This window comes from Acanthochromis polyacanthus, chromosome 5 (genome assembly GCF_021347895.1).
Source record: "Acanthochromis polyacanthus isolate Apoly-LR-REF ecotype Palm Island chromosome 5, KAUST_Apoly_ChrSc, whole genome shotgun sequence".
Classification (NCBI taxonomy): Eukaryota; Metazoa; Chordata; class Actinopteri; family Pomacentridae; genus Acanthochromis; species Acanthochromis polyacanthus.
Window position 1 is genome coordinate 35,273,611 of NC_067117.1, and position 25,765 is coordinate 35,299,375.

At 39.3% G+C, this 25,765-nt stretch overlaps 1 protein-coding gene and 1 long non-coding RNA gene across 2 annotated transcripts in view; both read left to right on the forward strand.

Moving 5' to 3' along the window:
• The window catches only part of LOC110949258 (plexin-A2-like), a 97,931-nt gene that overhangs the window by 16,006 nt on the left and 56,160 nt on the right, over positions 1-25,765 (forward strand). Inside the window, 1 exon segment of the mRNA XM_022191188.2 lies at positions 11,057-11,239. Coding sequence (XP_022046880.2) covers positions 11,057-11,239 — 183 coding nt within the window.
• On the forward strand, positions 2-8,203 carry LOC127534014 (uncharacterized). The gene is made up of 4 exons (XR_007941928.1): positions 2-4,806; positions 5,216-5,304; positions 5,941-6,036; positions 7,097-8,203. It is a non-coding gene; the product is annotated as an uncharacterized LOC127534014 (long non-coding RNA).

Sequence of the window (25,765 nt, forward strand, 5' to 3'; positions counted from 1 at the left end):
CTGTTCAGGGAAAAGCACTAGTTAATCCATGGATTCATCTCATAACCTACATACTTAGACTGATTATGAAACCCCACCAGTAGTGAGCAGCATACATACAGATGTACTGAAAGTTGGTTTTACTTTGATTATCCCACAACTGTGATCGCAGCCTAAACACCTGAAAGGCAGGCAGGTTTCTATGCTGAAGACACCATTCAGGTTTCATGATTCCATGAGAGAAGAAGAGCTGGAGGAGATTAATTCCACAATGCTAATCACAGGAGTTTTGTATGGAGCTTTGATTTCATTCAGGGGTTTGAGCGCTGACTCCCACCTCCTTCTCCTCCCCTTTTCTCCTTCTTTCTCTCTTCCCATCTCCTTCTTTCTGCTCTTGTCGCTGTCAGCGGTACTTGAACCCTCTGAGACCTGTTCTTGATCTTGAGAAAAGGGCTTTCTTGTAAATGTCCAAGTCTGTGCCTTTGTGAAAGCTGTAATTCTGCATAATGAGCAGCGCTCATGGAAACAAGTTGAAAGCGAACCATGGAAACAATGATATTCATCACATAAATCGCTCTGGTGGTTCCCAACATGTGCTTTGATTTTGCTATGCCATCAAACAAATAAGATGTAATGTTATTCATAAAAACGGCTGAAGGAAGAAAGGAGATACATAATAATTCAATAATTAACTCCCACTTTGCAGTTAGCCAAAGGGCTTCACATCTAAAACGGCCTGTAAATGAAACATGATCAGTTGTTGCTGTTAAGATGTACTTACACTGCATGTTTCTCTAGTTATGCGTGTAATTGCTCATTAAAATATCGATAGCCAAGTGGGTCTATAGATTCATCAATATGTTTGTGAGACCAGTACTCATATCATACGTGTTCCTGCCTGTTTTAAAAGATTTAAGATGGGCAAGATCCCTGATTTAAAATAATGGAATATAGCTCTCTTCTGTTGCTTTTACTGGCACCTAAGTTACAAAAAAGCCTACTGTGCAATCTACCAATCACTACAGATAGGACAAGATTCCCCAGATACACTGACAACACTGCGAGGCTGTACAAAGTCAGATGGGTGCCTTAAGCTAAATGCTAATGTCAGCATGCTTACATGCTCACAATGAAAATGCTACATTTAATGACATTTGATAGTTAGCTTATATAGCTTATTGTGCATGAACAGATGAAGTTGATTCAAATTGAATTTGTTATCTAAGCATCTTAGACATATTCTAAAGTCCATAGCCACTAGAATACAAATCAGGGGCTCTCTAAAATGTAAGGAGTGACAGTTTAAAGGAAAAATAGAGCATTTGACCCTGATCCAATGGCTCTACTGTGCTGTGGGGGGCATTTTTACTGGCATGGTTTGGGTCCACTTGTTCTTTTACAGGGAAGGGTCACTGCAAATCAATACAAAGTTGATCTGAGTAATCACCTTTATCTTAATTAATCATTTCAATCATAACAGGGGTACTTTCTTTCAGAATAATAACACAGGGCAGGAGGGTTCACTGATTGGTTTAATGAGTTTGAAAATGATGTGAATCAAATAGTTTGCAGTCACCAGATTTGAACACCTGTTTGAGATTTTGAACTGACATGTTGAACAGCTCTCTCCATCACCATCATAAAATACGAGGTGTGAAAATATCTTTTTAAAGAATGTTTTCCATTCCGCAGGTAAAATTTCAGCGGCCTGCAGAATCAATGCCAAAGTGCATTGTAACTGTTCTAGTAGCACATAACGGCAAAACATCTTACAAAGACACTATATAATGGTTTTGCCTTTTATTTGTCTCCCATCCTTATGTGCAGAAAAGTCATGCCAATGCACTCAAATTACAAAAGCCAACCTCATGGCAGTTCTCAAACTCAAGTCATTAGGACGAACCATCTGACAACCATAACTATCTGTATAAAGTTTCATGACCATCCGATAGTTGCCGAGGCCTTAAAAAGGCCTTAAAAAGTAAAAATGTAAACCTAATGTCTGTATAAAATTTTTTGCAAATCCATCGAGTACATGTTAAAAACTTCACTGGATTAGTAAAATGTTTTTGATCAGCTTCTGGTGCTGACGAAATCAGAGGATAACTACAATCATTAGAATTCTTCAGGAACATCTGTATCAAATTTTAAATGATAGACCAATCCAGCAGTTGTGGATGTTTAAATGACAAATATCCACATGCACAATCAAGGTCGTAGGTTTGCATAGGGACGGTAGGGACATAACACTACCAACTTTTCAAGAGGGTCAAATTGTCCCCACCAACTTTTAAGCAACCTTATTTGCATTATATAATGAGTTCAGTTATATAGGTAATTTTGATTGTCTTCCCATATGTTGTAAGGATAGAATTGACCCTACCATTATTAAGTGAATTATTTTCATTATGTTCAGACTTACATTTACCCCTTTTCACTTGCTGAATGTGCCGGTCCAATCAAACGTGTGTTTGATTGGCTGATGACTTGACCCCCCCGCACACTCACACAGCCCCGACAGAAGTACACAAGAAATAAACATGCCGCCTTCTCCGCCCCCTTCGAAGAGGAGGGATATTAGAATTTTTTTTTCGGCCAGCATCAGCAGCAGACGACACTGTAAGTAATGTAAAAAGACGTTAATGTTGTGGACGTGGGGAACACACCACTAATGTTGCTACTGAAAGTCCGACCTGCATCGGAGTTAGCATAACATTAAACTGTGTGAACTTGCTAACCTGCAAAACTCGAGTAGGAAGCTGCTTAGAGAGAATTGTCCTCCTGTATGTGTTTTCTACTGTTAACGTTAATTAAACTGTGAGAAATGTAGTGTACTCTGCTGGAAAATATAGAACCAGAAAAACGTGAGCAAGAAGCTGCTTAGAGAGAGAGGTCCCAGTCTGTGTTTCACAGGAAAGTGTTGACAGTCAAAAAAAAAAAAAAAAAGCACATGCTGCTGCTTTTCTTCTTGTAAACGGCCTGGTTTAGAAGGAAAGAAGGCTAGAGCATGTATTTATTGTGTATGCTAATATAAATTAAGTTATGTTCAAATATTGCAATTTAAATTTGCTAATAAAATCGAGACATTTATTCTGGAAGTTTTCAAAATGTTTCTTTAGTAGTTTTTGAAAACAAAGATTTGAATTGAATGGCGTATCACCTGAACCAATACACATGAAAGTTAGTATAAGTCAATACAGATTTATTTTGCATTGATCATTTAGCTTATCAATTAATTAGGTTCATATTCGTGAGAAATGTAGCCCTGACCCCCGTTCACCCAATCTGTTTGGTCTTATTAATGTCCCGTCCCCAGCAAAAAGTGTACATGCAGGTTATGCTGTTAAATCGTCCCTACCAATGTTGAGACCGAACCTACGCCCTTCACTGCAAAAAGTCATTCAGTGCCTTTGTAAATATTACAATAAATATAAACTATAATAGCTTAATAAAATCTTTAAATGTCCCTTTCGTGAATTTTTGAGTTGGATATGCCAACATAAATGTCTAAAAATCAAACAGTGACTATTGTTTAAATTCACAATGAATATTTAAGTCATTTTCACAGAAAGAAAATTGTATGTGATTTGCCAACTATATTTTCTGGATATACTCAATATTTTCAGTGAACTTCAGTTAAAATGTTTGTGAATTCAGTAATCATTCTATTCAGTGTAAAAAAAAATACAGTAATTAGCCACTCCCAATCATAATACTTTATCTTTAACAAAAACTTAAAAAAAAGAGTTATTTTGTTTTTTTCTGGTTGTAACATTTTTGAAACATGTAAAAAATGAACACACCTAATACCGTCTAAATATGCAAAATAGATTAAAATAAATAAATGTATACCATGTCTTTAATTGGAAGTGATTTTCAAGGTACACAGTACATGCAGGGAAAGAGGGAAAGGGAATTACATGCAGTAGAAGTGTAAAGCCGGGAGTCGAACCGCTGACTGACGGCTCCGGACGTGTCCAGCATTTTTCAAACCGGTACGTTCAGCTATACGTGATCACGTGGACAACGTTCAACGCGCGCAAACACAGGTCCTAATGGGAAGTGGTATCGGCACAACTTCTGCACCCAGCCGAGAAACTCCGCGACGAAAAGAACTGCTTGCTAATCTTGGTAAGTGGCTCGCCAGCAAAAGCTAATGAAACAGTACATGTTGCTGTAGCAGTGTTTGTATTTTGCGCCACAACGTGGCTGCGCGGTTATCTGGCTAGCGCTAGCCTTTAGCTAACAGCACCTGTGTAACACGCAGTGTTTGCTGTGTCTGCGGTCAAACGTTGGGAAATATAGCTGTCTATATTTATGACAGACTTTCTGCATTATTCTTGTAAGTCAGTCATGTTTCTTAAATGATGATTGTAGCACTTGGTCAGCCTTTTTGTCAGATTTTGGAGTGAAAATGATAATGGCTTCAGTGGCTCGCTAGCAAAAGCTAATGAAACAGTACATGTTGCGGTAGCAGTGTATTTTTGCGCCACAACGTGGCTGCGCGGTTATCTGGCTAGCGCCACCCTTTAGCTAACAACAACTGTGTAACATGTGGTCTTTGCTGTGTCCGCGGTCAAATATTGGTAAATAGAGCTGTCTATATTTATGACAGAGTTTCTGCATTATTCTTGTAAGTCAGTCATGTTTCTTAAACGAGGATTGTAGCACTTGGTCAGTTTGTTTTGTCAGATTTGGGAGTGCAAATGATAATGGCTATTGCATGTAAAGTGGGACTTTTCGGTGAAGTCTGTTCACTTCAGTATTTTCCTTTGTGTCACAGCACCAGCACTGCTAAAGAAGGGGAGCTGAACCAAGATTGTGGAGGTAAATGCTCTCTCTTTGTTATTCACCTGTTGCATAGTGGTTACTATTTGTTGGACGGCTATCTAATTACCATTTTTTGTACCTGTATGAGTTGTAATTGTGCAGCTGAATATTAGCCACTAAGAGGACTTGCTGAAGTCATGATAAGTTAGTAACTTAAAGTTCAGGAAAGCTGTTAATTAGCTACATGTACGACACTTATTTTGACCACATTGGATTATATTGGCTGGAAAAATTCACAATAACTAAAAACTAATAACATTGCAACCATACTTGCAATCCAACCTGTCTGTGTCATTAAGATTGATTTTGTTTCAACAGATCTATATGATATAAACATGTTAGCCCCAGAAGTATTCATATGGGTTGAAGTAGCATTAAAATTGCCATTTATCATCCTCTTTCGTAGGTGACCACGGATGGGATGGCACTGTAAGCTCTGCACATTTGTAGATTCATCAAAAGGAGGACTTCTCAAGCACTATCGACTGACTCACGGTACTTTTGGTCATGGATACTCAGTACCCTGTCTACATTTAAACTGCCCTTGCTCATTCAAGACGTGGGGTGGCCTGCGCACACACTTGCATAGATCCCACAGTTTCCAACACGAGGACGGGGAAGTTGTGCAATCTTTTCGATGCAAAATTTGTGACTCAGTTTATCCTAATTCAAAATACTTTTTTCAACATATTAACTCCCACTTGAAAAGACATGAAACCATCGAATGTGCTTTTGTTGGATGTGATTTCCAGACAAACATACATGGGACTTATGCAACACACAGAAGTAGAAAACACAAGTCCTATTCACTAAAAGACTTTAAGGCTGATGTGATTGCATTTGTCCTAATCATATCTGATTAGGACAAATGAATATGACCTTTATCCCCTCTGACTTTCCCTCCTGTTTTTTTTTTTTTTTTTTTTATTGCTTATGTCTCATATTATTCCTTCTGCTTTATTGCTGTCTATAACAGTTCTTTGTTACTCGGATTTTTTCTTCAGTTTCTTTTCTCTTAAATCAATTCATTTGAAACTGTTTTGACATTAATGCTGGACTAGTAGAGCAAATGTTACTGAAATGTGCAGAGTAATAAAGATTTTGATAGTTGAACAACTTTCTGTCCGGCAGAATGGAATCCCCATTCAGCGAACACGAGAGATCATCATCCAGTGTCTCATTGATCATCTGGGAGAAGATGCAAGTGCCTTGATCAAGGAGTTTGAGGTTTGTACAGTTTTCTGAATTTCTGAAAGTGTTGCAAGTTTTAACTCAGGTAATCACAAACAACTGTAAGACAACGTCACAAACAGGCAAATCAACAGCAGAATGAGTAATTTTGGATGTTAATAAATTGCATTCATCATAAAATAGAAGAAAATACATTTTTTCCCAATGATGGATGAAACAATTATCAGTATAATGATAAAGCACAGTAAAATCCCTGACAGTTTGTATTACCATTTCAAATTTTAATTTTCATTACAACTATGTTTGATTACTGCACTTTGAGTAACTCATGGTGGAGAGGCAGTAACTCCTGACAGACGTGAATGCACAATTTATTATGTTTGGCCCTTGACAACATGGTGGAAGGGCCCCTCACGGGCAGAGCTCCAGAGATTTTTTCCTCCACTAAAACCACAAAGACTGAAGTCTGGATGTATTCTTGGTGTGTTTTTTTTGTTGTTGTTTTTTTTGGAGGATGCTGAGGGGAAATTAATTAAGCAATGTCACAAGAGAGGGAGTGATGTTGTCCTCTATCGTCATGGCTGTGATTTGGTCGTAGTCACGAGTATGCAGGCCAAGTGCCAAAGATAATCATTGCAGCCACTTCCGCCATCAACCGTGAACGACATTGCAAATATTGCTGCTTTTAACTGTGATTGAAGTCCCAGAAATGGAGAACAGATGCTCTGCTTCTTAGTACATACTTAGTTTGTCATAAAGAGCAGCAGCGCCCCACGTTCTGAGGAAAAATTGTCAGCCATGCGGTCTGCGACACAAAAAAGGTTGGGGACCACTGCTGTAAATCGTCAATCATGAAATGACTCTTGTACAGTCAAATTGCTTGGTTGGAGTTGACTGTTGTATAAGTACTTTGAACATTTTGAGCATACTTAATGTTATGGTAATAATAATCATCGTGATAATTTTGTTACAATAACTGCGATATGAAATATCGTTACATCTCTAGAAAATACCGAGGGATAACTCTTTGTACATCTGTCTTGTAACATGCAGGCCAGAAGCGATCTCTAACCAGTTCTCTCTCCCATGTCTGCAGGTGGTCGCTGATGCTCCTGACGGTTTAGAAAAGGAGTTGGCAGAGGAGGTCATGAAGATTTACTTGGTGCGGAACCAGGGACAATCAGGTGATGCACCTACTGATGTAGGGATTGTAATTGAGGGCATCATTGTCCTCCGCAGTCTTGGGGATCTCAGCAGAGCCTGCTGCTATCTGTTGGGACTGACCTATGCCTTGGATCTGAGATACCCTCGGAATCTCAAATACAGTTTTGAGGTGTTCCAAAAAGTGCTACTGGAGCTGGATCCTGGAAACCTTTCAACCAAGGTTCAAAGACTGAAAAATTACCTGTGTGCTTAGTTGTTGACTACTGTTCAATGAGATGCTCTCACTAATCTGGATTTTGTCCATTTTCAAGGTGTTCATGTCTTAAAGTTTTAGTGAAATACTGTATTAATCCTAAGATAACATGTAGGAAAAGTGTGAGGGCAAACAGTGAAAACTTATAGGTTGTCTTGCTTGTTGTAAGCATCAAACTTTTTCAAACTGTCAGTAGTTTCCTGATGGACAGGAGAAACCAGGTGCGAATTATTGTTATTGGTCCCTTGATTTTGTTTTATGATCTTACATTTCCCACTTTGTTTAAGAACTACTTGATTTGAGAAAGGGTGAGAAGGACAGGATATTAATTTACTCAGTACTTGACAAAAAGATGTTTTTTTTCACTCCAAGTGATCTGTTCTAAAACTTGCATCAGAATGTAGAAATGTGCTCTTTGGTGTTTTAACATGATGGTATAGGCCTGCCCAGTTAGCGCCACGGGGAAATAACTGGTAGTTAGCAATAGAGGTAGTTATTGTTGATGTTAAGTGTCACTTAATGTATTTCAGCCATGTGCAGAGCTCAGTTCAGCCTGTTGCTCTTGAACCAAAAGCATTTTTTTACCTGCACTTTGGCAACAGTGAGTGTTTTACCCATGTTTTAGATGCCGCTGGCTAGTATGAGTTTTCAGTGCACTGTTTTCATACTGTGGATATTGTTACATATGTGATTTGGAAAGCAAACCAGGGTGACTACAGATGCTATTTCATGTGTTACAGTAGTCATTTCTGAACAAATAAAGATTTACAGTGGTTTTACTGTTAACATGTGTGTGATTGTTTTTGTATATTATTTGGTGTCATTTAAGTACAGAGTAAATACAGGTAAATAGTTAATATAGTATATATTAAACACATAAATTCACTTAAGACATTTAGTACATGGATCGCATTAGTTTTGTGAAATAAAAGCCTAATTTTCAGTCATATCTAATGAGCATTCCAGTTGTATTTACTCAGTATTTTCAGTGGTTTTGACTTAGAGTTGCTGTTACATTAACTTAGGCTTTTAATTTATCTACTTAATTTTTTATGTAATGCTACTAAATGTAGTTGTATGGAGCTACTTGAATTTTTAATCACATTTACTCAAATTCCTCAATTATATGTAATCAATTTTTACAGCTTCAAAATTTACTCAGTTTTTTTAAGTGTAAAAATGTTTCACCAAATAAATTGAGTATATTGCTGTTTTAGTTTTTTCAGTGTTGTGCACAATAGATAGTTTAAAGAGAAAGGAGTTTAAAGAAAGTCTTGAAAGAGAAAGTTAAATGCTTTTGTAGCTTGTGTAATTAATTTCTTTTTTGTTTACAACACTAAGGTCAGGTGCAAGAAAAAGTTGGATGGGTGTGAAATGGAGAGTTTGTTTACTTTACGCTGAGCTCACTTCACTGATCACATTTAGTAAAGCTCAGGCATATCGCTTGATGAAAGAAAAACCATAGTAAGAACTAATATGTGCATAAGAAATAAGAAATTAGCTACCCTAAAAAGGTAGATGTATATTCTAAGTGACAGGCAATTAGCAAAAGGTTGAGGTGCATGTTAGCTGATGCAATAGGACTGCTTAGCATGCAGCTCTCTTTGATGCTTAATCAAAACCTGACATCTCTTGTGCTGTGTGTTTGTGTGATGTCGGATCAAGCGATCTAAAAATCACAGAAAGAGGCGCAAAATACACAGCGCTTCTCATGTTTGCCATCAGCAATTAGTCTGCTCCACAATTTTGCCCGCTCCAAGGCTTGTTGAGAAACGAAGCAGCCCAAACTCTTTTGATGTAACAATTTTTAACCCTGAAAATTGTGCACTTAGTGCATGTTAGGCTTACCAGAAGTCAGTCTGAGTTCCCTGCTTATATTCTCATGTGTCTACAGTGATCTCAGTCAGTTTCTGGCTCCCACTTACACCCTTTAACCCTCTCATTACCTCTATCTCCCCACCTTATGTATGCCATATTCACTGCTCCTTTCTTTCACTGTCCCCCTTTTCTATACTTCCCTCTTTTAACTTCTGCAGTTTTTTCTCACATCTTCTCTAAAATACACCGCTGCTATTATTCTTTTAACTATTTCCTTATCTTCATGCGTTTTTTGGAATATTATTTTTACCGTGTGTACTTAATTGTGCGCCAAAGAATTTTACTAGATGTCTGTCTATAGTGCCTTAAGAAGGATTCACTTCACTTGGAGGGTTTGCCCTTTCATTGTTTTCAGTATTGAATCATAGTCTATTTATTTTGTCTTTTTTGAAAACAATTTACAAAAAAGACTCTTTCATTTAAAATCTAAAACAGATTTTTCCAAAGTAATATTAATTACTTAAAAATATGAAAGGTGAAATTGGGGATTGCATTAGTATTCACCCTCTTTAAGCCTTTATTTAATAGATCCACTTTCGGTGGTTGCAGCATTACAGGTCTTCATCGGCCTTGCACATCTGGAGACTTCAATTTTTTTCCCATTCTTATTTGCAAAACTGCTCAAGTTCTGTCAGGTTACAACTCCTTCAAAGGAGTCATAGGCGTCTTGGTGGCACGAGTTTTTGTCTTGCATGGTTCACTCAGTTTTTGAGGACAGAGTTACACATGTGACGGTTTCCTACATTATCCTAAAGATGGATTTATGCTTTTTAATAACCTTTTCACAGAGTTTCTTAGAGTGTTCTTTTGTCTTCATGGTGTAGTTATAGCAAGAGGTCCTGATTGACCAGTGACTGGACCTTCTAGATACAGGCGTCTTTATACTACAGTCATTGAGATACATTCACGGCACTGAGATGATCTGCACTTCACTGATTGTGTGACTTGTAGCACCAAGTGGCTGAACCTGTGTTGAATTAGGTGAAAGGATGTTAAAGGATGTGAATACTATTGCAATGGCTCATTTTACATTTTAGACTTACTCTGCCGAGGAACACCGTGGAGTTATGTGACGATTGGCATATGTTTGTCTGTACTCAACATTACTCAAAAACGGAATAATGAATTTGGATGAAATTTTCATGGAAGGTCAGAAATGACACGGAGACCACCTCATTTGGTTTTGGCAGTGATGTGGCTTATAGTGTGGAGCCACAGATTTGTTAAATATTTCCGTATCACTGGGAGATAGCGTCATGGCGCCACTGTAACCATGACAACAAGAGAGCGCTATGTCAGCTGCTTGCTGATGATCACATGATTGTGGTCCTACTACAAATCCACTGCTGTGGACTTATCGGGTATTATCTGCTGAAAATGATATGACTGAGCAGCCTTGGCAGCTTACTGCACTCTCTGAGTGTTTTTCCTCTTTCTTTATGAATTCATATTACTTTGTAGAAATTTGCTTTCATTATAAGGAAGGTTTTTTTGTAAATTCTTGTCAAAAAAGGTAAATTAAATTGACCATGATTCAGTGTTAAAAAGCAATAAAAACGTGTCTGTCTGTGGATGTGTCCATGTATCTATCTATCTATCTATCTATCTATCTATCTATCTATCTATCTATCTATCTATCTATCTATCTATCTATCTATCTATCTATCTATCTATCTATCTATCTATCTATCTATCTATCTATCTATCTATCTATCTATCTATCTATCTCTTCACCCACTTATGCTTTCTCTCCCTATGCAGCCTGTTCCCATCGATGATCATTTCTGTGGCCTGGATATAAACCAGCCCCTGGGGGGGTCCCAGCTGGTGTCGGGTCGGACAGTGTTCACAGAAACCAGGGACAGGCTGACCTCTGTTACCTCCTACGTCTACAACGGACACAGTGTGGTCTTCCTGGGTACCAGAAGTGGACGGCTGAAGAAGGTGAGAGCAGCAACACACTGAGAGTCACTGACAAGCATGAGAGTCTTTCATCTTTCTTTTCTTTCACAGTGAAATCTGACACTCAGGGATTGCCTGGTTGTTAGCAGTTAATGGCTAATTCTCCAGAGATGAAACCCTGATCCTTTTGTTGATGTATCACATCACTTATCCACTCAAAACACAACAATGATTTCTTGAGGCTGCTGTAGATGATCCATTGGCATCTGCACCTCCTCTGACAGCCGCCTCCCAGATTTAGGTTTTGAATGCAAAATGCAGCCTGGTCCCAGACCTCTGAATCACCACCCACATCTCAGACTTGGGCACTGATTACAGTTGTTCTCAGTCGCTTTGTTACATTTCTCGAATCATCTTTGACATTTGCATAACAGTAAATGCATTTCTCAAAGCAATTTGTACAAATAGCAAAACGCCATGGATTACCTGCAAAAGCCAGTCTCTTGCTTCAAGTCCTATGTTCATCTCTCGAAAGTAAATATCTGTTTCAATGAATGTGTCAGTGCCATCAGAATGACAAGTCCTTGTGTCTTTGCGTGTGGATAACACAGTCAAATTACTTAGTCATGTTGTCATTATAACAGTGTACTCTGGAGAGATGTTCCGATGTGAACTATGGCTAAAGTTTTGATGACAGTTATTGTAAACTGCAAGTTACACCTTAGTGCATGTGGGAGATTGAATGCAAGAGATTGGACAAGATTCACATTTGCGCTTTTATTGTATTAATTTATTGACCCACCACATGATTGTGATACAGAAAGGAAAACAGTGCTGCCTCTCACAAAGAAAAAGAACAAAAACATAAAAGTAGAAATGTGAACATAGGGCAATCTCCTCAGGGAAAACTGTACATGCAGTGCTGTAGGAATTACAGTGGAGTCTTCCTACACATCCTGACATTCCTGTCTGTTCGGCCAAAAATCTTCATCCACATCATGAATATCTTCTCTTGCATCTTTGAGCAATTTCAGAAAACCCTAACCCTTCACACATTTCTCTTCTTAGAGAAATTCAAGATTCTCCTGGGAGCAATTTACCAATTCAGGACAGATTTAGAAAAATGTCTAATGGAAATATATAGAAACATCCTTGAAATATTCTGACAACTTGTTCAGCCATTTTTGCATGTAAAGACTTATGTGATGAACTAATGCCTAAATGTTATGGAGGGTGAGACTATTCAACAGAGACCCATGATAACATGTTGGTCAACACGACAAAAGCAATTCATGATGTAGGAAACAGCAGAGAATTGTACAGAATCATTTGCATAGATGTACCAAAGCATTTGCAACTTGTTCAAAGAAATGAGATGTGAAGATTGAACAAGTACTTTTGAGAATTTCAATTCTGATCTGAGAAATGTACCAAAGTGACTGAGAAAAACTGTCAAATAGATCCAATGTTGTCCTCATGGCTATTTCAGCTGCTGAGTGAAACAATCAAGTAATCACAGTCTACTGTGCGAGATTAGGTTTGTGAACATCATCTTCCAACCGAGTAAACAAAGCTGCATAGCTAGATTCAGTAGTGACAGGAGATTTGGCAAGTGTGGCCAAGTCATTGGAAATCTAAGGAGAGGAAGAATATATACTGAGTTAGAGCTGTTTAAATGTGACCAAAAATGATGTTAGCAAGACACATATACATGAAACAAAATAAGCATAAGTAAAGATTGGTTTATTTGTAAGTCTTACACACAAGTTCAGGCTGAATGCAGGGGATGAAACAAATTAGCAACGCAGTTTTTCACATTTTGTAAATGTTAGGAAACAGCAGGGGTGAAAGTAGTTTTAAATTCTTGCCGGAACTATTACCATTATGTCCGTAGTGTTGCCAACTCCTCAGTAAGGAAAGTCGCTATCGGCTGTCCTAAAAGTCGCTAAATGACGTCATCTCTTAACTTGCATATTTCCCAGTTTGCATGTAATTGTAATCAATGTTTTAGGAGAGAGGAATAACGTTGTGGAAGAGACCAAAAAGTGAGTATAAAACACCCAAAATATGTTTTTGAACTCAAGGCTAAATGCTGTGGTTTATTTTAGTATGACAGTGAAGAAACATTTTCGTTTATATCCCGTTCCGTAAGTCTGGATGGGATCTGTAGTGACTTTGCCACTGGGACTGCTGCGGGGTTACTGGACTGACAGGCTGTGCTTTAGGACGGGGAGGAGCTCACAGCAGCACCTGCTGCTTGTTGAGGACAGTAACTGCACAATGACCCGAGTTTTCCTGTCAGAGTCTCCAAAACGGCAGAAAAAGTCGCTAGATTTGTCGCTAGTCGCTTTTGACAAAAAAAATCGCTAGGATGCTTTGGAAGTCGCTAGATTTAGCGAGAAAGTCGCTAAGTTGGCAACACTGTATGTCTGTCGATGCTAACCGTTGTAAATCCTGTTGAAAGTTTTTCAGTCAATCACAAGAACGTGTGGAATTTCAGGCGTAATTTATTGCTCGCCCCTGTCCCGGCGCAAGCGGCGCTTATTGACGTCTATTGACTAGTTGTGGAAAATGTCCCAGTGCAATAAATCAAGCGCACCTATTTGCTATTGGCTGCTACTGGCCATAACAATCGCTGTGTTAGGGAAGTAGACACGCACGCGCACTCACGTACTGCTGAGTGAAATCCGCCACCGGATCTTTTCCCGGAACTGCGTTCCGCCACCAGATCTTTTGCCGGAACGCAGTTCTGGACCGTTCCGGCTTACTTTCACCTATGGGAAACAGTCTGTGTCCATTATTCTTAAGGACTGACAAAAAACAAACAAAAAAAAACCTGGCAGTTCAACATTAAAGGTATACTCTGGTGATTTAGTATTGCACTTTCAGAAAGTTTGGGGTTTTGCAAGATACAGCCTAGAAAAAAAGCAATAAATGCTGAATCTACACTTTCTGTTGTGTAGCTTGATAGCATCTTCTCATTAGTCCCTTCCGGTGACATAAATACTCATGTCTTTAGACTCCCTTCTCTCAGTTTGCAGCTTAAAAAACTGAAAGCTCCAGGCTCAAGCCAAGATGACATCACTGCGACAGCAGGTTTATTTCTCAAAGCTCCCTCAAGCATAACTGTGTAACCAGATAATGTGAGCTCAAATATCTCATCTCAATCCCAATTTAGACAACTGTTTTGACAGGCGTAGTAGTGCTGCATGACAAATAAATGAATCTTTACGGGTAAAATTGGTGGAATGCGCTGGCTTTTAGCATTACAAATGACTAAAAGGACCATTTCACTAATTTAGAACATTATCTTTGTATACTTGACATCATTTTTTACATCTGTATGAACATAATTAGATGTTAAGTGTTGTCTGCTTGATGAAAGAAACCTGATAAAAGAAAATGTAATTATTTCCAAGTATACTATACAACAAGTCAACAGTGTACGTTTTCGTCTTCTTTCTTCATTTTTTTTTTTTTTTTACAAATTCAACTCTGGAGCTGAAAATAGCTTGCAACAAATCTACCTTTTACACTAATTTGCTAAAAACTACAGTACCCAAACAGCAACTGTAGCAGCTGCTGTGCCAAAAATAAAAGGCAGAACATGATCTGACTGTCGCCCCATTTCACGCCTCTCACACACAGCTGCCGATTGTGTTAGCACTGGTGAGCCTGATAAGTGCCAGCAGAAAAACAACATTGTTCATGAAGAAGATTTATTCCTCTTCAGTGGCAGTAAACACAACACATGGGCTAACCAATAAGTGTGCTTTACAATTAGAGCTTAACAAGATATTCAGGGTTGACGAACAGAGAGCTGCCTGAAATAGAGCTGCTAGCGCTACTACACCACAGGTACCCACAAAACAACTCTCTGGAAGGGCTTTTAGTACCTGTCAAACATACATGGAACAATAAACGCTCCAATGACTATAATGGTGCACATTTTCAGACAGTTTCACCATAAAGATTTTCATGTCTGTACATTAAAAAACTAACAAAAGTTGTAAAGCGAAGAGAAAAGTTCAAATCCGCAGATTATTTTCTGAAGTAATCAGTTTTAAATGTAACATATTGTCAAAAAACAGCATCAAAATGTCTCCTAACATTGCTTATCAGCAGTCCAAAACCCACATAATCAGTTTATCTCTGAAAAAGAAAAGCCTCCAATTGTCTCACTTGTGAAAGCAAGAATGTAAAACCAACTCAAATAATTAACTGATTATCAAGATATCAGCTCTGTCAATCAACTGAATTAACTGATTTATCATTTTAACTTTACAGAGGTGGACACGCTTTTCAGATTGTTGGCTTTATAAGCTTACTAATATTATCAGAAGCAGCCCCTGTAATTCTAAGCAAACTGGCCTATTTCATGTGTATTTATCCATTAAGGTAAGTTTAACAGTCACTGAAGTAGTCCTTTAACACGATGAGGCAAGCAAAGCAAAGCAAGCAACCTGAAAGCTCACAAAACCTGCTGCTAAGTTGATAGAAAACAGCAATCTATGAGTGCTGTGTGATGTGTAGGATCTCTTACACCAGGCCCACAGACATCGGATGACCCCTTTTCCAAGAGATTCATAAAGTTGATTCAGCTCATTGTCCATCAAGCTTTTACTCCAAATGCAGACTGTAATGATTTATTATAGTCAAGTTCCTATAAGGCTCGGTCTTTGATCTAACAGGATTGACTTAGTAGGACCGCGGGCTCTGCTTACTGCACAGTCGTACAGCATGCGGCTGACTGAGGAAATGTGTGAGAGGACTGTTGTGACATTAGCCTGGGGGCCTCAGTCTTATGAGGAGCAATCTGTCTGACACACAACACACACACACACACGGGTCCAGACTGGGGGCACAGATAGCATCAGTGCAGCTCTTTCATTTGATGAGCCATCGGGGAAAAAGACAAGATAGCCTGACAGTAAGAGAGAGAGGGGGAAAATGAAAACAGTCAGGCAGTGTGAGACAAAGAAAGAAGAATGGCCAAGGGACAAAAGAGAAACAACAGATACTGAGAAAGAAAGACAGAGGTACCAAGTCAGAAAAAGAAAGAGACATTCAGAATAAACGATAAGAAAGACTGACCAGAAAAAAAAGAGGAAAAAGTACATAGGTTTGGTATGTTCTCAGGAAGCGAACAGCAAAGTTTGGACGAGTGAGCGAGAAATCCATCAGTGCTGCTGTTAAGTGCAATGTTTAAAGGCCAGCGTTAGTCATTATACTGACAGAACATACAGCCATGATTTCAGACTCCCAGGAGCCTCCGAGAAGCACGGGGTCACCTCTTCAATCCTATTCCATCACCCCCAAATGGACAGGCTCAGTGTAAATGGGGCATGACAAAAAAGGCCATCAGCAGATCACTCCAACAGCAGGGCCATTGTAAAGGTCAAGCCTGCCACAGAAAGGGTGTAACTGGGGTGAAAGTTCACTGGGATAACCAACAGTCTTACCATCCAGGCTCCGTGCAGCATATGGAGGTGCCCATCAGAGTCTTTGGATCAGGCTACTCGTGTTGCAGCTATAACAGGACATTTCTATCATCATCTGCCACAGCTTTGTGTCCTCAGGTGGTTGATTATAGCTGACCCTGTGCGTAACTCCGGGCTGAATACAAAAGGGGGCTTTTACACTTTGAATGATGTACACTAATGAGGTGAATCAGGGTAAAATTCATTATCTTGCACTGATCCTTATTTAAATGTATTCTAGTCTCTAGGCGGCAGATAGATGCTGCTTTCAGAGGCACTTATTTCACTTGTTAGCAAAATGCTAGCAGGACCCGGTGAAGGCAAGATTACCATTTCAGTCAGTTCCGTCACATTACAGTTTTAACAATTCATTTGCAACAATGAGGCACATCTGAGTTTAGTCGTGCAGCTCTGCTCATGTGATACTCCAGAAGAAATCTGAGCGAGCATGACAAAGGCTGTCCTTGAGCTCACAAACCTGCAAGCAGAGACTGAAAAAACACAACATACAGTGTATTTGGTCGACACACATCTATTTCATCTCTGTTTAAATGATCCGAAAGAAACATTAAAAACTCAGATAAAGGCAAACACCCAAAGAGAGTGGAGTTTGAAAATCAGCGAAACCAAAAGAAGTCTCAAGATGGATTGAATGTACTTAACACTGATTAAACTTGTGGTTTTTCCATGTCTCTCTCAGCTATTGCAAACAGGATGTTACTTCCTTGTTTAAAACTTCCTAAAAGACTGCGGAAGATGGAGAAACAATAATGTTGCAGTGATTCTGTGGTGCGCAAGTAGCCGCTGGGACATTAAACTCATAAACAGTAGATATCTAGACCTAGTTTTGTAAGAAACTAAAAGGACTTTAACTAAACAGAGATGTTACTGCTGATGTGCGATGGAACATAATCACTCATCTTTGAAAGAAATGTCTAAATTATGGTTAGTGACAACAAAGCTTCTCATGAAAGTGACCAAAATGCTTTAAATCAGTAAATTGAATTATGTTTTCCACCTCTGAGTGGGAGACACAAGTGTTGGAGTAGCAAGAATACAGTGCCAAGCTGTAAACTTTATACATAATGCGAATGACAGTAATACTGTTGATGCCTAATGTGTAGATTTTTATTCATAATTCAGCCACATCGGTGATAGCACTGCCGGAACACAGTGATGTACAGTCATCTCTCGCCATTTCGCAGTTCACTTTTCGTGGTCTCACTGTATCGCAGATTTTTAAATTGTATATATCTAATTTTGCATCGCTGATTTTTCACTGTATCGCAGGATTTTTCATTTTGTCTCATCACTCAGTCAGTGGGAATGATTTTACTCGATATAGTTTAGAAAAAACCAACAGATGACTGAGAATTCTTCCTACTGGTATTTGAGTACTTGCAGGAGAAATCACAAGCCAAAGACTGCGATCCATTTGCTGTGTTTCTGCTTCATTCGTCCCAAAGGGTCTCATTTCTAACGAATGTCATAACACATGTGGTGGGTTGGTGTATGCAGATAAAATTTGTGCTAAATTATCTGAACTGGGATCAATGTAATGCTCTTGTCAATAATTCAATGGTGCATCGAATACTTGACTGAGATGGACTAATCTTTTCTCCTGTATATATGTATATTTGAGTATAGGAGAACAAACATCCTTCCTCTGGTTTTAAATACATTTCACTTTGTATGCTGGACAGCAGACTTTTGCCTCTGTGCTACTGTAGCCTAGCAAGAATGTAAGTGGTAAACACACTGTAGAATGACATTATACCTTTGCTTACCCTGTGGCAGCCTCAAACACATAGCAGGTGTTGAGCAGAATTGATTTTCTGAGGAAATATTTCTGCAGAGCACAGTAATGTTATGAAGGACTACTGTGGCATACAGAATGGAACTGGATGTTCTTTTGACATAGTGAGCGTATTAAGAAGATTTTGTGACTAAGCTCCAAGATGTTGCTACTTTCTAGCAATATTTAGTGTTTTCTGTGTGTGTCTAAATAAAGGGGGAAATCAGTGATGTCATGGCTGCCACAGAGAACCTGTTCAATCACTGTGAGAGAACCAACTCAGGGCAAAGAAATATAATTTGGAGGATGCTCTTACCCTAATATGAAGGAGGTGCAGTGTTGAATGAAATGAAAACGGACTGTCATATTACCTCCGTGGCAGCAGTAACTCAGCAGCAGTAGCAGCAGCAGTGGCAGCATTTCCCTAAAAAGCGGTTGAAAATGTTAAGCTCACAGCAAATAAAGCCTTACTCAAATAGTGTCATGTGCAAATAGTAGATTCATTACAGCTTATTGAGAGAGTTGACTGGGTGGGTAAATTCCTCAGCGCATGGCTAAATGACTTGAACTTTTCAAAGTCACGGTCTGTACGAGAGGCCAGGAAAGGGAGATTTAGCGATTGAAATCATTAGAATGGGGTGGCGCAGGCAGGATAAGTGCGTTTGAGGCTAAACTGAAGGGATTTTAATAACTGCTTGAGGGGAGCCGGACCTGAGGGTAAAAGTCTTGAGAGCAGATCGCCACTCGATGTCTCAGTGCAGCTGAAATAGTAAATGGTATTAAGAGAGGCAATTTTGTGATAACACAGAAAGGTGTCCATCTTCCTGCTTTTCCTGAATGACTTTTATTTAGCAGCTCCGACTCTCTTTGCCCTCTCTTCCTGCTCTTTCTTTTCTCTCTCCTTATGGGTCACACAAATGGAAACACAGAACTGTGACTGCACTGCGGTCAGGAAAATGAAGACCATACGGGTGCCATGAATTGTTCCACTGTCCCCCTCCCACTGCTTTTGTTGGTGGGCCATGGGAACCTGACAAACAATGGGAATGATTGGAGGGATGGGGGCCGCATGGAGGAGGGCAGGAAACGGAGAACAGGAAACTATGTCCTCAAGGAGACAGAAAAGAAGTGAACACGAACAGACTGAGAGGAGACTGTGGTTGAGTTGTAGAAATCGTGGTATGAGGACCTGGAAGCCTGCCATGCAGCTGAAGGTTAAGGCGAACTGAAATTCTGGCTGCTGCCACTGGAAGGCTTTTAACAATAACTGTCAAAAACACACATGCACGAACGCTCACATGTCATGACCTCTCTTCCAACCCAGTTTGTAATTGCGTTTAGGTATGCTCTTGCCAACATCCACCGTATCTAGTGGCTGTAATCAATATGCCTTGCTTTGTGACTGTAGCTAACATGATGACTGAATGATTAGTCGTGTTTTGCAATATATATCTCCACCTCAGTGATGATCATTTTTTTTCATTAGCCGCAGCAGCTTAGCTCTATTCTGAGCTTCCTCTGTTTAGCATTCATGGAGACATGATGGATATATGGGTTAATCAATGCAATCTCTCCTCGGCTGTCAGCCACTATTGGACCATATGCACAGCCACTCAGCCTTAAAGGTGGACAGTTGTCTGGCCCTTATGTCACTGCATGCCCCGTGTAACAATACTGAGTGAAGCTTGGTAGTACTGACTGTGCCAAATTCTGTCTGGCTTGCAGTTGGCATACATCTACTTTAGATCTAGTCTTGCGTGCATTTTCATTCCGTGCCGTTTTTTCAGAGCAACAGAAGATTTCAGTGTGGTTTCATGCCAAACTGTAATTTTGATTACTTTTGATGCCTATGAAAAACAATACTTAAGTTTAAACAAATGTTTATATGCAGGATGACTAATCTGTGGTTTCCAGCATAATGTTCCATAAAGGCTGGAACACAGAAGTTTGTTATTGAAGAAAAAATACTGACCTTGTCATGTTTAGGTTCAAATATATTAGACAGACTGGTCTTCAGGGACAGACGAAACCTTGTCAGAGTGGCAGATTGGGTGTGATTGGCTGAGCAGACTGCTCTCTGCCTCCTGGGTCATCATCCATATGTTTAGGTTAACTGGGCACTGACTGGCTGGCCATATATGGACACATTTTCTTTCTGTTTTGCACAGCCATTACTGCATAAACACAGTAGTCATCTGCTCTGCGAGGGTTTTTCAATCTGCAGCAAAAATCTGGGGTTTAGGGACATTTACATCTATACTTCCTGTGCTTCAAAACCATCCCCTGAAATCAATCCCATATGCAAATACTCACAGGAGAGACATTTGAGTGAGTGTGTTGCTCATACAAGGCCTGGCAGCTTTACAACTGAGCCAACCCGGTTCAAGCCAAGTGACATCTTAGAAGTCTTTTTTTTTTTCTTTTTCTTTGGCTCTCATCATAAGAGAGCAGCCTAGTATTTAAGATGCAAACCCATCCACCAGAAAAAGAGGCTGTTTTCGTTAAGAGCCCATGGGCTCAGGTTGCATATCTGTTTGTGGAAGCCAAACTAAGCTGGGTTGTTTATAACCATTGCAGGTTCTTCGAGGGAATTTCAGCAGCAGGAAGGATATCTCTGTTATTGGCTTAAATATTACTCATGGGTTAAATATATGTCCTCATCAGCTGAGATGCTGGGAAAAGAGAATGAAAGGAGAGGCACAGTGAGGTCATGTGTGCATGTGGTATTAATGGCAAATCAGTACAGTTCTTCTGTTACATGACGCGGACCACACAGGAAGGTCCATAAAATGAGTTTTACTGAGGCGTTTGGAAAATACGGCATCTTTGTTACAAAGCTTAAAGTAATGTCTTAACTACTTTACCACAACCCCATTTATACATTGTCATGTTATGCATTTTGGCGGGATCAGATCTGCTGGTGAATATAAAAAGCACAATCAAGAAGCACTTGAAGATGATTGAAGTCCAATTGATACATTCTAACAAGATGCTGAAGTGTGACTATATAAGCACTGCGTGGAAATACCTGTTCATAGGGTCTGTCCCCTGAGACAGCTGCAGCAGATGTAACAATGAAGTCAAGCTGAAATTAGCTGTCTTTTCCCCTGTCTCATTAAGGCTTGAGAAGAAGATTTCAACATATGCAGGCATACAGAAAGTCCATTGATCTTTTGTTGCTTGAATCTGATGGCTGGTCAGTTCAAGCACTGAACAGTCTGGCAGGCGAAGTCACAGACTGCGAAGACGATGACATTTATGTTATTGTTCTAACTGCAGTCCCACATATCCAGACCTTTCCCACAGTGTGTTGAAAAATTGTCTGTTGCATCTCATTATCATTCTGCTATAGGATGAGAAAAAAAGAGCTCTGGCTTCCTGTTTTTCAAACCAGTCATCTTGGATGGTGTTACGGATGCAGTGACAGTACTGCTGCAAAATAGTGTCAGGGGAATTGTTTTGGTGCATGCGCAGAGGAGAGCACTTTCATTAAAATGGCTAATTTATCATGAGGACCAAGCAAGTGTGCCTCATTGCACCATCCAAACCCTCAGATAAACTTTCTATTTTCAGAGTGTAGGTTGCTGCTTGGAGACTTCTGTTGTTGTTTTTCGTTGTTAAGTGGATTTTGAAAATGATAAGAGGCAGGTAGCATGATGGAGGAAAACCAAAAAGCATAAAGAAAATGGAAATCTGAAACCCAAAGTCTACATCTGATGAGTCATACTATTTTAGATGAAACACTAAAATGTAAATGTAATTCTTATGAGTGAAATCACGTGCTGAAATGAAAGTGTATTGAAAATTGTCTGGGTTTTCTGTGAACATTTAAAAAGTGTAAATGGAGCCTAATTGGGTATTATAAGTATTATCGTATGTTAGGTAAGTGTGTTCCTGGTATGCCACAATCCAACACTAGTATAGTTATCAAACAAGTGATCATGCAGACAATTTACAAATTTAATGAGAGCAACCAACAGAAGTGCCCAGTGTACAGTGTGTTTGTGATGCCTGTGTGTGTAGTTATATACTTAGTGTGTGTGCCACTTCCAACAAGCAGGCTCATTATAAAACCAATTAAACCTGCCTTACTCTCATTATGAAGCTGCAGGGCTTAAGGAGAGATTGAGAACCTGTTGTACTCCCAGAGGGCCTCTGGCTGGTCAGCCCTACTTTAGATGATAAAAAAAAAAAAAACACTTTTTAATCCGCTGAAATCGAACACCACAGATCGGTCATGGTGGGTCAATATTTGTATGAGCTCAACCCTGTATCCTTGTTCATTGGTCAATCTGATCATACCCAACTACAATCACACACAGCTCAGTAGCTGTCCTCTAAATGGTTGTTTTGAGGTTTGTTTGTTGTTTTTTTAAAAAGATTGCTTCACCACAGAAATGCTTAAATTCTCTGGCCTCTATCTGTGCTATTTATGAAGAGAGGAGTGTGGGAAAAATAATGTAAACTGGCTCCATTACTGTGTGGGATTGTGGTATGGGAGAGGAGGAATACGATAAAGAGGAGGAGGAGGAGGAAGAATACAAGCTAGAGAGGACAAGGAAAGAGAAAGAAAACAGGAAATGAGGGAAAGAAAAAAGCAGCTTAGTTGTGACTTGTCTTTGAAAGAGCTGCTGTCCAGGGTGTTAGGGCGGCATCAGTGTGACAGGTGACAGAGTAAAGGACAGCACCTTAACGCCACTACTGTACTTGTAACTGTGGTGGTGTTGCATATTGTAGATGACACCATAGCGTTGCCTCACCCCCTCCATATGCAGCCTCCCACCCACATAAACCAACATACACACACTTAAGCACATATTTTTCCCTCCCTTCTTCATTCCTGGCTGGCAGAACTGACAGTTGGAGAGGCACAGCTGCCTGGAAGGTGGAGGCGTGATTGATTGATGAAGTTTTGGTGCCCAGGGGATCCAATCATGTAATCAGTTTGTATTGATTGACTGTCCCCATTGAGAGACTGCTGAGGCTTTGCCACCATGTGCGCGAGTTAGATTTGGCACATGTTCAAATCTTTTGCAGTCAAATTTGATTCGGGTGGCGAGGTCGCCTAAGTTCACACGTTAGGATGCATGTGGGGAAGACTGGCATAATCGCACTGCAGACGTTTCAGAACACTCCCACAATTCTCTGCTCCAATTCTTCATTATCTTGCATTTCTTGTAATTATTATGATTGAGAAATTAATTCAGCTTTACTGTAATTGCATCACATGGTTAATGATCCAATCTCCCTGGAATTTAAATAGGGCTTCAACCTGAGTTTGCATAGCTAATGGGTTTTTTCTCTAGCTATCATGTTTTATTCAGACTTTGCTCTCTTGTTTCACTTTTCTGACTTATATTTCACATGTCAAGTTATCATTACTGAATGATGCAATTCACATCAGTCCTGCACCAACAGTGAAAGATGGGCTTTGTGAGTGAAAATAGAGGTATTTTTCAGAAATAAAAACTGAAGGACTGCACCACACACCCACAAAGACAAACAAAAAGGTATATTTTTGTGACAGATAGGTGAAATGTTAAAACACTTTCATAATGTATTGAGTACCTCTAACTTATATCTGCAATAATAAGGCTCTTTTCAGCTCAAATCGTTCCAAGCATTTTAATGTCTTCACAAGGCTACCTTTTGACAGGCTCTACATCAATAATCCACTTTTTAAAAAGATTGAATTGCTTATTTGTTTACTTTACTGAAACAGCAAGTGTTGAGGTGGGAGAAAAGAATCGAAAACCCTTCACCGGTGGGCATCTGTTCTCCAAACTAGCATTTAATGAGCCCCAAAAGATTTCTGTCTGAAAGTCACTCCAAAGTCAAATTAAGGCTGAGCTCGCTGAACACATTTCAAAACTCAACTGCGTCACTGCTTTAACCTCAGGGGTGAAATGTGGGTCAGCGTCGCAAAGGCCAGTCGGACTACTGATTGAAGAGCAGCTGCTCTGTCTTTCCTTTCTCTTCCCTCTCCTCACCACTGACTATGAATGCACCTTCCCTAAGTGGCACTAATGAAGACACTTGCAGAACTACTGCACACCACCACAAGATTGAACCGCCACCAAAACATGCAGTAAATAAAACGAACCCAAAGCATCCAGACACTTATCTCCGTTGCAAATACCCACACCCAGTTTATTGTGTGAGGTTTTAGTCACATGTTAGGAAAATCACATGAAACTGCTGAGTGAAAACCAAACTGTAACTAAGCTGTTGGACAGACATTTGGAAAATGTGCTTATTTGCTGTCTGAGAGATAGATAAGAAGTTCGACATCAATTTCATCCCTGCAAAATCCAGCTCTGTGATGTTTTCAGCCAAGTGTTAGCTTAGCACAAACGCTGGAAGCAGAGAGACTCAGCTACTAGCATAGCTATAGGAAAGGTGCTTCCACAAAGTAAAGTCATATTTATACATTTTATGAATGTTTAACATGTGGGAAAAGAAAATCAAGAGTTATGGATTAGAGTTATTTACTGACCAACAGCATCCTGACTTATTACAGAATCTTTAAAATTCTGTACTCATAGTTAACTTTTTATGATACTGCCATTCACAAGCTGGTTAATGCTCATATTTGTGGTTAGTCTGCTAATTAACAGATACATGCTAACATGGATGTACTTAGCTCTTTGTTTGTATTGAATGCATAGAAATAAAACTGTTATGATCTTCATATTTACTGTACCTCCAAGTAAAACTTTTAAAATAAACATTAATAAGCTTTTTAATATACCTTTATATAGTTTTTGAGCCTATGACATAATGTTTACTATTACTATTTGGTTTAAGTGATTTCATTTTCATATTTGCTGGTCTCTTTTTATAAGCTACTTCTCGATTAATGGGTTAATGTTGTACTGGACAGATATAACGGAATTAATTTTTTGTACAACTGATTAGCCATCATCAGATAAGTCCATTTGTAAGCACAGAACAAAATGAGAATGGCTTGTAGTCTTTGTAAAGACTACCTAAAAAACCCTCAAACTACAAAAACTTGTGATTAAGCTTTGCAACCATTTCAAATAATTAAAAAAAACAAACAGACAAAACAGGATGCTCCTCAAACTGACGACAAAGCCTTGATGTCAGATTTTTTCTGCGTAATTATATTGATCGCAATTACATAATAATATTAACAGATTTGTTTTAGTTTTTTGTATGTTTTATCTTTTTTGGCAAATGACATACGCTCACAATGTAAGTGAAGAGAGATGGGAGTCTAACTGTGTCACTCAGGCAGGTATTAATTTTATTTCATTTTTTGACTTTTTA